The sequence below is a fragment of the Octopus bimaculoides genome, chromosome 17, assembly GCF_001194135.2.
Source record: "Octopus bimaculoides isolate UCB-OBI-ISO-001 chromosome 17, ASM119413v2, whole genome shotgun sequence".
NCBI lineage: Eukaryota > Metazoa > Mollusca > Cephalopoda > Octopoda > Octopodidae > Octopus > Octopus bimaculoides.
In genome coordinates this window covers 6,527,008-6,541,359 of record NC_068997.1, presented here as the reverse complement: position 1 = coordinate 6,541,359, position 14,352 = coordinate 6,527,008, and the positions used below count along the sequence as shown (strand labels likewise).

At 37.5% G+C, this 14,352-nt stretch overlaps 2 protein-coding genes across 5 annotated transcripts in view; one reads left to right on the top strand and one right to left on the bottom strand.

The window, feature by feature from the left end:
• The window catches only part of LOC106872492 (methionine--tRNA ligase, cytoplasmic), a 40,825-nt gene extending 27,292 nt beyond the window's left edge, over positions 1-13,533 (top strand). For all 4 annotated transcript variants that reach the window (XM_014919512.1, XM_014919510.2, XM_052973853.1 and 1 more), the window contains 10 exons: positions 854-949; positions 2,765-2,882; positions 3,591-3,724; positions 5,726-5,805; positions 6,025-6,156; positions 6,586-6,690; positions 8,681-8,864; positions 9,233-9,325; positions 11,827-11,904; positions 13,242-13,533. In XM_014919512.1, the coding sequence (XP_014774998.1) occupies positions 854-949; positions 2,765-2,882; positions 3,591-3,724; positions 5,726-5,805; positions 6,025-6,156; positions 6,586-6,690; positions 8,681-8,864; positions 9,233-9,325; positions 11,827-11,904; positions 13,242-13,403 (1,182 nt within the window). In that variant the 3' untranslated portion in view covers positions 13,404-13,533. The remainder of the gene's footprint in view (positions 1-853; positions 950-2,764; positions 2,883-3,590; positions 3,725-5,725; positions 5,806-6,024; positions 6,157-6,585; positions 6,691-8,680; positions 8,865-9,232; positions 9,326-11,826; positions 11,905-13,241) is intronic.
• Positions 1-14,352, bottom strand: part of LOC106868700 (peroxisomal membrane protein PMP34) — a 121,389-nt gene that overhangs the window by 1,470 nt on the left and 105,567 nt on the right. The window lies entirely within an intron of this gene.

Below are 14,352 nucleotides of genomic sequence, written 5' to 3'. Positions count from 1 at the left end.
CCCCCCACTCATTATATTGTTTCTGAGCTGTAACCTGAGATCATTGTTGTGTAACGTCAGATAGAGAGGGAGAAATAGGTGGTAGAAAAGCTGGTGAAAGAAGAGGGAATGCTGTCTAGAGGGAAGAGTTAGACATGTACGGAAGTGGAAACAACAGACAAAATGAAGTTGGAGAAAGAAAGAGGTTTGCTTCACGTCAGCTCTGATTGAACACTCTTTTAGCGTGCAAATAGCCAGCCAAATAACCCAAAGATTTCTTCCAAATATATCATAGCTCGACTGCACCACTGTTTAGATTATCTGAACTGCAGTTTTAACACTACGAACACACTGTCTCTTCTCCTTCTACCCCTCCCCACTCACTTACCTGTTGTAGTTGTTTAGCCCACATAATCTAATTGAAAAAATCTGTGATCTGAGACATTCCATCCATCACCATCCCAATATTTTTTTCACACATAGTGTACCTTGGACAACATAATTTAATGTCTTTAGCTTGATGTATGCCTGTAGATTCTAAGGATGAGCACACCAGTGAAAGACAAGATGGTCGAGGCATATCAGCTTCTCTTCTATGAGATATACAATTTTGTCTTTTTCTCATTTTTTTTCCTATCTTTTGACCATGAGGCTAAAATATTATTAACACAGGACCATATGGCACTTGATGTACCTAAAAGTATTTGACACCTTAATTAACTGAAGAGCAGCATATTTACTACATGCGTAGTACAAACTAGACCCAAACTTTTTTCAGGTTTAACATTCCAGTTAATTTTCCAGCTGACAAAACACATTTTGCTCTTATCGGACTGACTAAAATGACCAATGTTTTTTTCTTTCTTTTGACCAGGTCTTTTATGTATGGTTTGATGCTCCAATTGGCTACATCTCCATCACAGCTAATTATACTGAGAAATGGGAACAGTGGTGGAAAAATTCATCTCAGGTGTGTACTGACTAACTAATAATAATAATAATAATCATGATGATCATCATCATAATTTAACATCCGCATGCTGGCCTGGGTTGGACAGTTTGACCAGGGCTGGCAAGCTGGGGAGTTGCACCAGACTCCAGTCTGATTTGGCATGGTTTTCTATGGTTGGATGCCCTACCTACCGCCAACCACTCCAAGAGTGTAATGGGTGCTCTTACGTGCCACCGGCACGGGTGCTATTTGCATGACACCAGTATCTGCCACGACTGCAGTTTTACTTGTCTCAATGGGTCTTCTTCTCAAGCACAGCATAATGCCAAAGGTCTCGGTCATTGCGTCTGAGAGGCCCAACACGCGAAAGGAACCCAGTCACTTTGCCTTCGTGAGCCCCTCTGCTCAAAAGGAACTCGCCTCCGTGAGGCCCAATACTTGAAAAGAAAACAACCACTTTGCCTCCATGAGGCCCAATGCTTGAAAAGTGCTCTTTACGTGCCAGTTACATGACACAAGAATCAGTTACAACTAGGATTTCACTTGGCTTGATGGATCTTCTGAAACACAGCATCTTGCCAAAGGTCTCGGTTACAAGTCATTGCCTCTGTGAGGCTCAAAATTCAAAGATCATGCTTCACCACCTCATCCCATATCTCCCTAGGTCTACCTTTACCACAGGTTCCCTCCACAATTTGAGATTAGCACTTCTTTACACAGCTGTCAGTTGCTGGAGTCTATTTTCTGCACATTTTCAGTGTTTATTGTACCTGTGCAGCTTCCACATACAAAAGCTATTCTCTGTGTTAGCCTTCCTCTGATATTACTGAAACTTTTATGTGTCCAAAGCTTACACTGGGTGCGTCTTATTGAGCTTCTACCTATGCCTTTTCTACAGATCGAGCACGTACATCTACCAGAAAGGATTTGTGATTTGTCCACTTCCTACTTACTAAGACTGGTTTTTGCTAGGTTAAGTCTAAGGCCCTTTGATTCTAGACCTTGTTTCCCTACCTGGAACCTCTTCTGTAGTTCTGGTAGTGATTCAGCTATAAGAGCAAGGTTATCTGCATAGAGGAGCTCCCAAGAACAGACTGTCTTAAATTCCTCTGTTATTGCCTGGAGGACTATAATGAACAAGAGAGGGTTGAGGATTGATCCTTAGTGAACCCCTAGTTGTACCCTGAATTCTTTGCTGTGCTTGTTGCCAACCCTTACCTTACTGACAGCATCTCTGTACAAGGCTTTATACAGCTCTCACCAATCACTGGTCTATCCCTAGTTTCCACATTGACCACCAGATAAGGGATTGGGGGACCTTGTCAAAGGCTTTCTCTAAGTCAACAAAAGCCGAGTACAGAGGTTTGTCTTTGGTTATGTATTTATCCTGTAGCTATCTTACCAGAAATATAGCATCAGTGGTGCTTCTCCTTGAAACAAAACCAAACTGCATCTCATCTAGGCTCTCTCCTTAATTAGTTGGGTTCCTTTTTTTTTTCTCCCTCTTCTTTTGTCACCTTCTCACTAGTGCTGCTATCATGAAAAAGTCCACCACTTTACACACAATAACGTGATTGGTATTAAGAAAGGCATCCAGTTATAGAAACTCTGCTAAAGCTAACATTGGAACTTTATGCAGTCCTGCAGCTGAAAGATCCTCTCACGCTGTCCAGTCCATGCCAGCATGGACTGCACAGCTGTTAAATGATAAACCATCATTTTGTGTGGATGTTAGTTTATATATTATGTGTAAAAAAGAATGTTGTTGAACGTAAATTGAAATTCTATTTCTTTTTTTTTCTTTTCTTTTTTTTTCCTCTCTCTTTGTAACAGGTACAAATGTATAATTTCTTAGGTAAAGACAATGTACCCTTTCATAGTGTTATCTTTCCTGCTACATTGCTGGGTGCCGACCCAAATTATACTCTGGTTGACAGTGTCATTGCTACAGGTGAGTGACAAGTTTCGTTTCATTATTCTTGTGTTCCAAAGAGAAAATAAGCTTCAAGCAAACCAAGACTAATTTAGTTTTAATTCCTGTTTATATTTGTTTGTTTATACCCCCCCCCCCCCTTTTAGGGCAGGGGTAGATGTAATTGACTGCCCCACCCCCACTCAAAATTGCTGGCTTCATGCCTATAGTAGAAAGAATTATTATTATTGTGTAAGAGAGCAATGCATGCCATCAAAGTGACACTGGGGTACTAATATACAAAGCCCAGTATACCCATTTGCATCTTTCTACGTTGTCTTAATAAATTGCAAATCTCAATCTCTAGATTTTGATAGATTTCAACCATAGAGACTGCAGAATTTTATTAATAAGTGGATAGCAGTGGCACACATCAGCAGACAGAATGCTATTGTTGTGTAGCCTTAAGTCAACTTTTATTGGATAGAGTTTTGATCTAAGGTGTTCCAACTGTGACCATCTTGTCTTTTAGTATATCTTTCTATTTTTTTTTTTTAGACTGCTGGGTATGTGTTGTCTTTTGCTGGCTGAGCGGTTGACTAGGGTTAGGATGTTGTTTTAACTAAAATGAATCGAGCTTAGAGGCATCTTTCCTGAAACCATGTTCATTGTGACAAGATTAACGACTCACTGATCATTAATTACGTATTATTAATTGTTTCATCATTGTTCAATGATTTACTTCAGAATACCTTAATTATGAAGATGGAAAGTTCTCCAAGAGTCGTGGCGTTGGTGTGTTTGGTAACAATGCAAAAGATACTGGAATACCTGCTGACATATTCCGCTTTTATCTGGTCTACATGCGTCCAGAATCTCAGGTGTGTGGATCCTTCTTATGTTTCCTTTTCAGAAAAAAATTTTATAATCTCTGGTTAGACATTCATCAACAAATAACTTTCTCAAGTCATTCTAGGATTGATTTGTTCATAAGGTCTGATCAGATCAAAACAAAACATGTCCCCAATTGTGATAGCACTGCCACAGGTTTCACTTACTCCTCGCTGCATTCCATTTTTAATTAAGATCAATTAAAATTTTGAAGTTACCCCTTTGCTTTCATTGATCAGAATTAGTAATTTAGTTAATGATTGTTCTCATCATCATTAAGGATATAATTTTAACTAATTAGTTTCTTGGTTTACTTCATAATCTTATTATGTCCCTATTTAGTTTGTAGCAGGATTCACTCATCTATGGTGAGGTGTGTGGCAGTCAGGTACCACACTTTATCTGCTATTCAATCATTTAGTTCTACCAGTGTTCCAATGTCAAAAGAAACTTGTTTTTGTTTAGGCTGAGGTCATCCCTGATTGAGCTGACCTTTAGTTAGAAGTATTTCAACCATGAGTAACTCTCCTGTCATTTTGTATACTGGCAAAAACATCTTCGTTCAATGTGTCCTTCCATTTTAGAGAGAAATTTGGTTACTATTTGTTGCAGGTTGAGTGACTGCCTACAATGTTCATTATTGGTTTGTTATATTAATATTGTGATGTAACAAACTTTTTATGAAGTTACTGAGCAAAACAGATTTCCATTCTACAATTCACTGTTTCTCCCAGATACTTTCCCAACATTAGATTTAAAACATTACATTTGAAATGCTGTCTTTCTTTTTTTTTTTTTTTTTTTTTCTTTCTTAAATCCATTCTTGCTAATTCACCTTAAATCCATACAAGTGAGATAACATGAGAGCTATGAGGTTAAGATAATTCACTACCTGCTCATCATTTACTTTTAAGTTCACACATTATTACAATTTTACCGTAATCAAAATTTTATCTGCAAAATGAAATGGATTCCACTTCAACTTGATTGTTAGCACTAACAAGGGCCCTCAACAGGAAAGATCAGTTGGTCCACCCCCCAAAAAAGACACAATTCATAATCCCACCCATAAAAGGATGTAAAACAACTGTTCCTTACATGGAATATCCGTATAGTTCTAAATTTTCCTTTAATTTATGAGCATTTTACACAATCTAATCTATGAATATGGAAGCTTGATGCTTGTCGAATTTTCTATTCTCTGTCTTTGCTGATCCATCTTTAGACTATCAAACATTTTAGGAGAGTCATAGTTATTGACTTGTGTTGTTGTAGAAAGACAAACTTGTAAACTCTGCTCATTTATTGTTTCTCTCTTAATATTTATCTCGTTAGTAGTAATTTGGCTAATTTTCTCGCTATATGTGATTTCACTAAATTATCATTGACTGCAGTGTTGGTGCAGACTGCAGTGTTGGTGCAGACAGAAGTGTCAGTGATGTTTTAGTCGATGGAGTGATTTTTCAATTTTTCTTCTCAGTGGTTCATTGAATGAAAATTTAAATGTAATACAGCACACCTTACCTTCAGTGTCTTTATAGGTTTTGTTATATAAAACAACAACAAATATTAAAATAGCTTTAAAGCAGGAATTAATGCAGACATTTCAGAGTTGGCTATTTGTGCAGTGTGGAGCTTTAAAGACAAGTTTTCTAAATATTTGTGCAATTTTGAACTGACTCAAAAACTTGCGGCACACTTGCAGATATGCATGACACAATGGCTGGAAATGTTTGGTGAAAAGGGTCAAACATGTAGCATTGGCATAGAGAAAAAACTAAGTTATATTTAATACTTTGTGTGGTAGGTATTCTTATTAATAAGATGGATTGACTCTGAAGATATGCTGCTTAGAAAGTAAATATTATCAGGATATTACTGGTGCATCACCAGCTTACCAACATTTGCTCTTGTGCCCATGTAAGCTATTGTTGTAATTGTTATTGAGATGCAAATTTGTATTTTGTATGTTTTAATGACTTTATTTTTAGGATACTGCATTTTCTTGGGATGACTTCCAATTGAAGAACAATTGTGAATTACTTAACAACATAGGAAACTTTATTAATCGGTAAATCTCTCTCTCTCTCTTCCAGTAAGAATCATTTTTAATTAGATAATTGTTAAATATTTCTATAGAAAGCAGAATTTAGTTAAATTCTGTTAGAGTTTTCCTTAACTTGGTATTATTTCTTGTCTGCTAAATTATATCCTAGATTTTAATAGTTTTCTTGTTTCAACAGTTTCTAAATACTTTTCATTCTATGAAGAAAATCTAATTGTTTTGTAGAGCCTTGATGTTTGTCAGTAACAGTTTTCAACAGACAATTCAGGCTATGGACCTAACTGAGGGAGATGAAAAACTCATTGCTCAAATTAACAAGCTTTTGCATCGTTATATAGAAAACATGGAATGTACCAAGTAAGTTGCTGTTTTCTTTTCAGTCCTCATTTTTCTTGCCTGTGTAACCTTTGCAGCAGTTGCTTTCATCTCTGTTTCTTATTGTGGTAAACTCTATTAAATTTGACTGCCTCTCCGTCAATTATGATGATGAGTGTTCCAGCTGATCGACAGAACAGCCTACTTGTCAATGTGCAAATGGCTGAGTACTCCACAGACACGTGTATCCGTAATGTAGTTCTTTGGGAGATTCAGCGTGACAAGGCTGCTGGTCCCTTTGTAATTACTGTTACAACTCACCAGGTGAAGGGTAAAATCAGACGCAGGGGCCCAGGCCTGATATTGTTAGCACTATAGAAACACAGCAGTAAGCCTGTCTACTTAACAATATTAAGTAAATTGACAGCTGGAAATACTAAAACTTTGCTCCTCTTATTTGTTAAATTTCAGAATGCGTGATAGTCTTCGAATCTTGCTTGAAATGTCCACTCTTGGTAACCAGTATATGCAGATGCACAAACCTTGGGTTTTAGTGAAAGGGACCAATGAGGAGAAGTAAGTCATTCATTACTCACAAATTTCTTATAAATATTTATTTTTCAGAAATTCATGTAAACATTTCCAGAAATTTTATCTTCTATATTTACATCAATTTGAAGTTAAAAGAATGACTGCTGGGGCTTTAAATGTATTAACGTTGCAGGTACGGCCGCCCTTTTGTTTCATGTTTGACCTCACTGCATGGAATCTTGGTTCTTCTAAAGCCTCTCAGGCTGATCAATGCCTTGTGAATAGATGTTGATTGATAAAAATTTTATGGAAGCTTATGGTGAGTGTGTGTGTGTGTGCATGCACACATAAGAGAGGGAGAGTGTCTGTGTGTGTTTGTATGTCTTCATATTAACACCACTTGAGCAGTAATGATATTTATTATATTTTTTTTCTGTTTCTTCCAGTCACTTGACTGTGGCCATACTGGGACTCTACATTGAAGAATTTTAGTCAAACAAATCGATCCCAGTACCTTTTTTGTAAAAACTTGGTACTTATTCTGTCAGTCCCTTTTGCTGAACTGCTAAGTTACAGGGATGTAAATACGCCAACACCAGTTATCAAGCAGTGTCTGGGAACAAGCATAAACATAAATACATACATACACGTACATACATAGAGCTGTGTAGTTTAGTGGTTAGAGTGTTGAACTCATGATTGTAAGATTGTGGTTTCGATTCTTGGACTGGGCGATGTGTTGTGTTCTTGAGCAAAACACTTTATCTCGTGTTGTTCCAGTTCACTCAGCTGGCAAAAATGAGGAATCCTGCGACAGACCAGTGTCTTGTCCAAAAGGGGAATATATACGCCACGGATACCAGGACATTAATTTGGGAAGGATCTTTATCATTTAGTACATATATACACATACAACAGGCTTCTTTCAATTTCCATCTACCAAATCCACTCACAAGGTTTTGGTTGACCTGAGGCTAAAGGTGCCATGCAGTGGGACTGAACCAGGAACCATGTGGTTGGGAAGTATGCTTCTTGCCACACAGCCATGCTTGCTTCTGTTTATTTACATCTCTCCTTTCTACAGCTTTCTTATTGAGTCTGGCTACTTACCTGAAGGGGAAAGAACCCTGTCTTCTTGCTTACTACAATTTTGCTCTTTTCTAGGTTAATTTTTAAGGCCCTTCAGACTAAGGTTTTGCTTCCAAACCTGGAATTTATTTTCTAAGTCTGTTAAAAATTCTAGTATAAGAATAAGCTCATCAGCATTTAGTAGTTCCCAAGGGTAGCTGCCCTGAAATGCCTCTGTTATGGCCATCAAGCCAAGTGAGATTGTTTGTCATGGCTGATGCCAGCGCTGTGTAACTGGCACACTAAAAGCATCCGTCAAACATTGGGCGATATGCTGTGCTTGTGAAGTCCTGTGAAGCTGAGTGAAATTGTAGTCATGGCTGATCAAGTGCCGTCTGACTGGCACCTGTGCCAGTGGCATGTAAAAAGCACCATTCAAGTGTTGGGCCTCATGGAGGCAGTGACAGGTGACCAAGACCTTTGGCGATATACTGTGCTTGCTTACCAGTTTTCAGTCAAACAGTCCAACCCATGCCAGCATGGAAAGTGGACGTTAAATGATGAGCTGGAAGATTATCATAAATAATGGGAGAACAAGTACTAAACTATGATGAACTTTTTACCTGTACTCATGGCTGACAGTTCCCTTGTATGGCATTCACAAGCCAGTCCCTAATATTTCCTCTTACAGTCCACTCTGCTGGGTGTTGTTGGTGTAAGGAAGGGCATCCAACCATAAAAACCGTGCCAAAATGGACAGAAGTCTGGTGCAGTCTCCTGCTTGACCATCCAACCCATGGCAGCATGGTAGGTGGACATTAAATGATGATGACAGTTGTCTTATTTTTTGTGAAACTTGTTTAATCAGATTGTTTAGGGCTGTTTTCAAATAGAATGCAAAGTAAAACAACATTATTACTGTTATTTAGTTTTACCTCAGTAATCAAACTTTATTTTTTTCTTACAGGCAACGTGCTGGCACAATTGTCAGTTTATCTAGCAATATTGCAGCTCTGTTATCAGTGCTACTGCAACCCTTTATGCCTCAGACAAGTGCCACTATTCAATTACAAATGCAATTTCCTCCTGAGAAAAACGTGATTCTTAATAATTTTTCCTGTTATTTATCAGCTGGACATAAAATTGGTAAGGTAGGTATTATTAACATTTTGCAATAAACTTCTGAGAGTCCAAGTGATATATCTTTTATTTTATTATTGGTTTAGTAAAACTTTGATTTGGAGCTGTAAAAGCTGGTTATATTAATGCCATGTGTTGCAGGTGAAGTTATATTAATTTTATGAAGACTAGAACTGGATAAAAATCAATGCATTTCTGAGTCAAAGGAATTTTTATTGATTTTTAGTAGCCACCGTATTGTTTATGTTGCCAATGTTCCAAATTGTCTTTTATTTGAATGCATTTTTTTTTAATTGTCAACTATAAAAATATTGATATTGACACCTGTTGGTTGTGTTCATATTAAATAAACTAAAATTTACCTTTTTTTTTTTAACAGCCAAAGCCATTATTTCAAAAGTTAGAATATGACTTCATCCAAGAACTGAAGAAAAAGTTTTCTTCAACACTGACGACAGCAGCATCAAACAAAGTTAGTAATTCTTTTTGTGTTTCTAAGGATTTCTCTGTTTCTCTGCAAAACAACTTTTACTCCTTTCTTCTACGACTTGTTTATTTGATGATCTCATTACAAAATTTGGAGATAGAGGAATGGTTGTCTTGCAGGACCACCATCCATTCTAGGTGGAGGAGGTGAAGCAGTGCGATGGACTGGAATAGAACTTGGGTTTGGAGAGTGATAGGAAAGTTAGATAGTCAGAGTTTTGGTAAGAAGAGAATGAATTAACTTATGCTTATAATGGACTAAAACCCACAAAAGTAATACTTTAGCATAGCCATAGTCTAATGGCTGAAACGAATAAGCAACGCGTTTATGTAGCAAGAACAGAAGCAGAAAGGAAGAGGTGTCCGCCAATGTTTTACAGTATGAGGATCAGAGATGAGAGGTGTTGCACATTGCTAGACAGTGTCTCAGAGAGAATTAAGATGATGTGGGTGAGAAGTATGTATAGATGGCTAATGATGGTATGCTTGCAATTAGTGACTGATAAGAAAAAGGTATGGAAGTGCTATTATGAAAAGCTATTGAATGTAGAGAATGCATGGGGGAAAAAAATGAAATCTTCCCAATGTGAACCCAACAGAGGGACAAACTGTGCTAGTTGACAGCAGTATGATAGATAAGGCAATTAAGGATATGAAGACAGAGAAAGCCCCTGGCCCATCAGGAATTACTACTGGGATACTTTAAATATTTGGTAGAACAGGATATAGTCACTTGTGACTTATGTAGTTAATCAGGTTATTTAGGAAGGTGTCATGGCAGCATTATAGTCAACTGTTACAAGAGTCAGTCATCATCATTTAATGTCTGCCTTCCATGCTGGCATGGGTGGGACAGTTTGACAGGAGCCAGCCAGGCAGAAGCCTGCATCAGACTTCTGGGTCAATAACAGAAATAACTGCAGAGTTATGAAATTGCTGGTCCAGGCCATAAATGTTACAGAGAAAGTTATAAGCCAATAAATTAGAAACAAAATTAGAGCAGATGAGATGCACTTTGGTTGTTTTGTGCTGGGTATAGAAGTACTACTGATGCTGTCAGTCAGACAATTATTGCAGGAGAAGTATCTAGCTAAGAATAAACCATTTTACTAGGCAATTGTTTAATTGGAGAAAGCTGTCAACTCGCTCTGTCATATTGTGTTCTCTGAAGCTAAGGATAGATGAATGGCTTGTGAAAACTGTACAGGTCATGTACAGGGGTGCTGTCAATAAGGACACTGTGATAAATTAAGTGTACAATTGATATTCACCAGGACTCAGTTCTCAGCCCCTTCCTATATTTATCATTGGCCTCCCAGTCATAACTAAAGGATTCAAGTCTAGCTGCCAGTCTGATTTGGGATGGTTTCTACAGCTGGATGTTCTTCCTAACATGCCAACCACTCTGAGAGTGTAATAGGTGCTTTTATGTGCCACCGGTACAGGTGCCAGTTGCTTGCCTCTATGAGGCCCAGTGCTTGAAAGGTGCTTTGCAATAACAGTAATATTATTAATGGATTAACCAGTTCTCACACTAATACAATTGCCACACCCAGAGATAATAACCAGTCCGGGACGAGCATCACCAAAGACCCTGGTACCACTGCCATGGATAATGAACAAACCATAGATACAGATAAAGTAACCAGGTCCACAATGTATGTTACTGCCAGTACAAACGCCACACCTAGAAATAATGACCTATCTAGGACCAGCGACTTGGAAGAGGTATCCGCCATTCCCAGTTCCGCCACCTCAGAAGATGACCAAATATTTATCTTTGACACCGATGAGATGACCAGCCCTGTGCCATATGATACCAGGGGTACGAATAGGGCCACATCCCATGTGTGTAAATGTATTGGTTCTGCGAGTACTTTGTTCAAGCAACGTTTTCTTAACCACCAGTCATCCTTCAGAGTCCCAGAAAGATGGTTTGTCCCATGTATGGCACCTCAAAGATCAACGGACCCCGTGTGACATCAGGTGGAAATTAATTGATCATCTGGACCCGTATATTAATGTGAAGTCGCAATTGCAAGACCTGCATTACGGAGAGAGCCAAAATTCTTTAGGACTATTAGAAACCTGGCGCCATAAAGAAGTGTTTTCTAAATGTATTCATTTCAAGCGTTACTTACTGGAAAATTGGATCTCCCATCATAAGATGTATTCCTCAAGTTCTGAGTGTTTCATCATGTCTGTGATGTAGATATTTTAAATTTTGTATTTATGTAGTCTGATGAGCAGTGGATGCGAAACCTTGGGTGTTGTCATATATATATATATATACACACACACACACACTCATGACAGGCTTCTCTCAGTTTCTATCCACTGACACGGCTTTGGTCAGCCTGAGGTGCCACATAGTGGAACTGAACCATGTGGCTGGGAAGCAAACATCACACAACTATGCCCTGTAGCTGTGGTATACAGTAGGTTTATTTTGACCCTTAAAAGATTTATTTTGTTTCTTGTTTTTAGACCAACCAAACTGCTGCAGCTGCAACACTTGGTTCAGAAGCAGACGTAGAAAGTTTAAACCAGTTAGTAACAGAACAGGTAATCGATTTTAAACTTTTGTAATCTTAATTACTGAGCATATTGTTGTTTAGATCCAGATTAGTTGGTCTTTGATCAAAGACATTCCAGCCATGATTATCCCACCTTTTCAGATATGATTCTTTTGAACATAGTAAGATGTGGTTTGAAGGAGATTGGGCTGCTATTTCTTGTAGGTCGAGTAATGATGCACAGGTGTGCACCTGGGAGTTGTAAGTATTGCGGAGTCAATCTTTTTTAAAGCAAATGAGCTCTTTTCAAAACAAACTTTTATTACTAAGTTTTAAACAGAAATAAGTTGGCTGAATATGACCAATTTGAATGGTAAAGAGTTAGATACAGAAACGCGTTTTAAATATAGAAATATGGTTTTGAATATAGAAACCTGTTTTAAGTATAGAATAATTTTAAATATAGTAACATGTTTCTGGCCTGTTTGTTTAAACTTAGACACAAACAAAGTCTGTGACTAATTTGTTTCACAAGCACATGGTCCCAGTCTGAGTGCTGCTGAGTTGCACTTTGGGCTAATGATTACTATCGTAGCCACAGATTGATCAAAGCCTTGGGCATGATATTTGGTTAACAAAAACTGCAGAAGCTTACACATACACATTTCTTAGCTGGCAGATCCTCTGATGTAATAATTACTGAATGAGGGGTAATCAGCTAGCTACTCACCTGGCCGAGGATACCTTAATTATATTTCTTATACTTATCATGGACTATCTTGAAGCTTTCTACACTTAGATCATTGGATCTTTATCTATGATGGACTCTTCCATTGAAGACAATGTATGAGCATTTGGCTTTTGTCGAATGACCCGCACAAATGATTTTGTTTGTTATAGCGAGATGAAATGCTTGTGCCATACATTGGCCCACTCTCTCCATTAAAGTCTGAACAGGTGTTAAAAGTGACTGTAGAGCAATGCAAGATGAAGTGTTTGGCTTAAGAACACAATGTACCACCTGGTCTAGGAATTGAAATCACGGTCTTGCAATCACAAGTACAACACTAACCACTTGGCCATGTGCCCTCATATGATGTATGTTTGTTTGTTTACTAGTGTGCCACTGTATGTCTGCCAAAAGTGCCTTTAGTCATTCGAAAAACTGGAATCTGTAAACTAAATACCATTCTGAGGAAAGGGATTAAGGTTGAAAGTAATCACTTGAAATCCATGAAGGCAGAGCCCCAAGACATAGGTTTCTGACTGAAACCAATCAAAGAATAAAACCATACTCTCACAGAAGCATAGTTTTTGTTGTGAATTTAGTTAAAAATTGAAATGTGTTCATGTTTTAATTTTGAATGACGTCAATTTGTATTTTAGGGTCTCAAAGTGCGGGAACTGAAAGCCAATAAAGCTGAGAAAAGTGTCATTGATGGTGAAGTTGCTGAGCTGTTAGAATTAAAGCGCCAACTTGCTCTGAAGCAAGGAGTTGATCCAGCTTCTCTTGGTGTTGGGAATAAAAAGAAAAACAAAAAGAAGTGATCAGTTACTTGGAAGCCACAATTTTTCCAAATAGTGTATCATTTGACTAAACTATTTTGGTTTTATCAAACTACTTAATGACAAAAAACAAAGTGATCCCATCAATAAATGAAAATTATCTTTTCGATTAGTTTCTGCCATTGTTTACTCATTTATTAATCCTTTGGTAAAATGCACAAAACCCCTCATACTGAAAAAATGATGGGTAAACCTCCCTAGGCCTTGTGCTGCTTATACGTATATATACTTGCGCATACGTATATATATACCTACATACGTATATTCATACATATGTAAACGTATATATACGTATATAGGCATATATACATATATTATATACGTATATACGCATATATAGCATATATGCGTATATATATAAATACATATATATACGTGAATATGCATGTATATGCGAATATATTTGTATATATACATATATACGTACATATATACATACACATACGTTCGGCCATATGGCCAAGATCAATATCTATATACGTTTATATAAGTATATATACACACGTAGATATACGTATATGTTTATACGCATATGCATACGTATATACACGTATATATGTATATGCGTGCCAAATTTCGATTGGAGCCTGGTGTTGCCATCCGGTTTCACCAGTCCTCAGTCAAATCGTCCAACCCATGCTAGCATGGAAAGCGGACGTTAAACGATGATGATGGTACGTATACACACGTGTATATATATATGTATACACGTATGTACATGTAAATATACACGTATATATATATATACTTATATATATATACTTTATTTAGAAGCAGCAGAAATATAACAAAAGACTGTTTCTCGTTCCCGTTTATCTAACAAAACTGTCCGATGAAAGGGAACGTGAAACTCTGAGTAAGTCTTTTGTTACATTTCTGCCGCTTTTAAATAAAGCATATTACTCTACCTCTGGTATTTGAGCACTCTTTT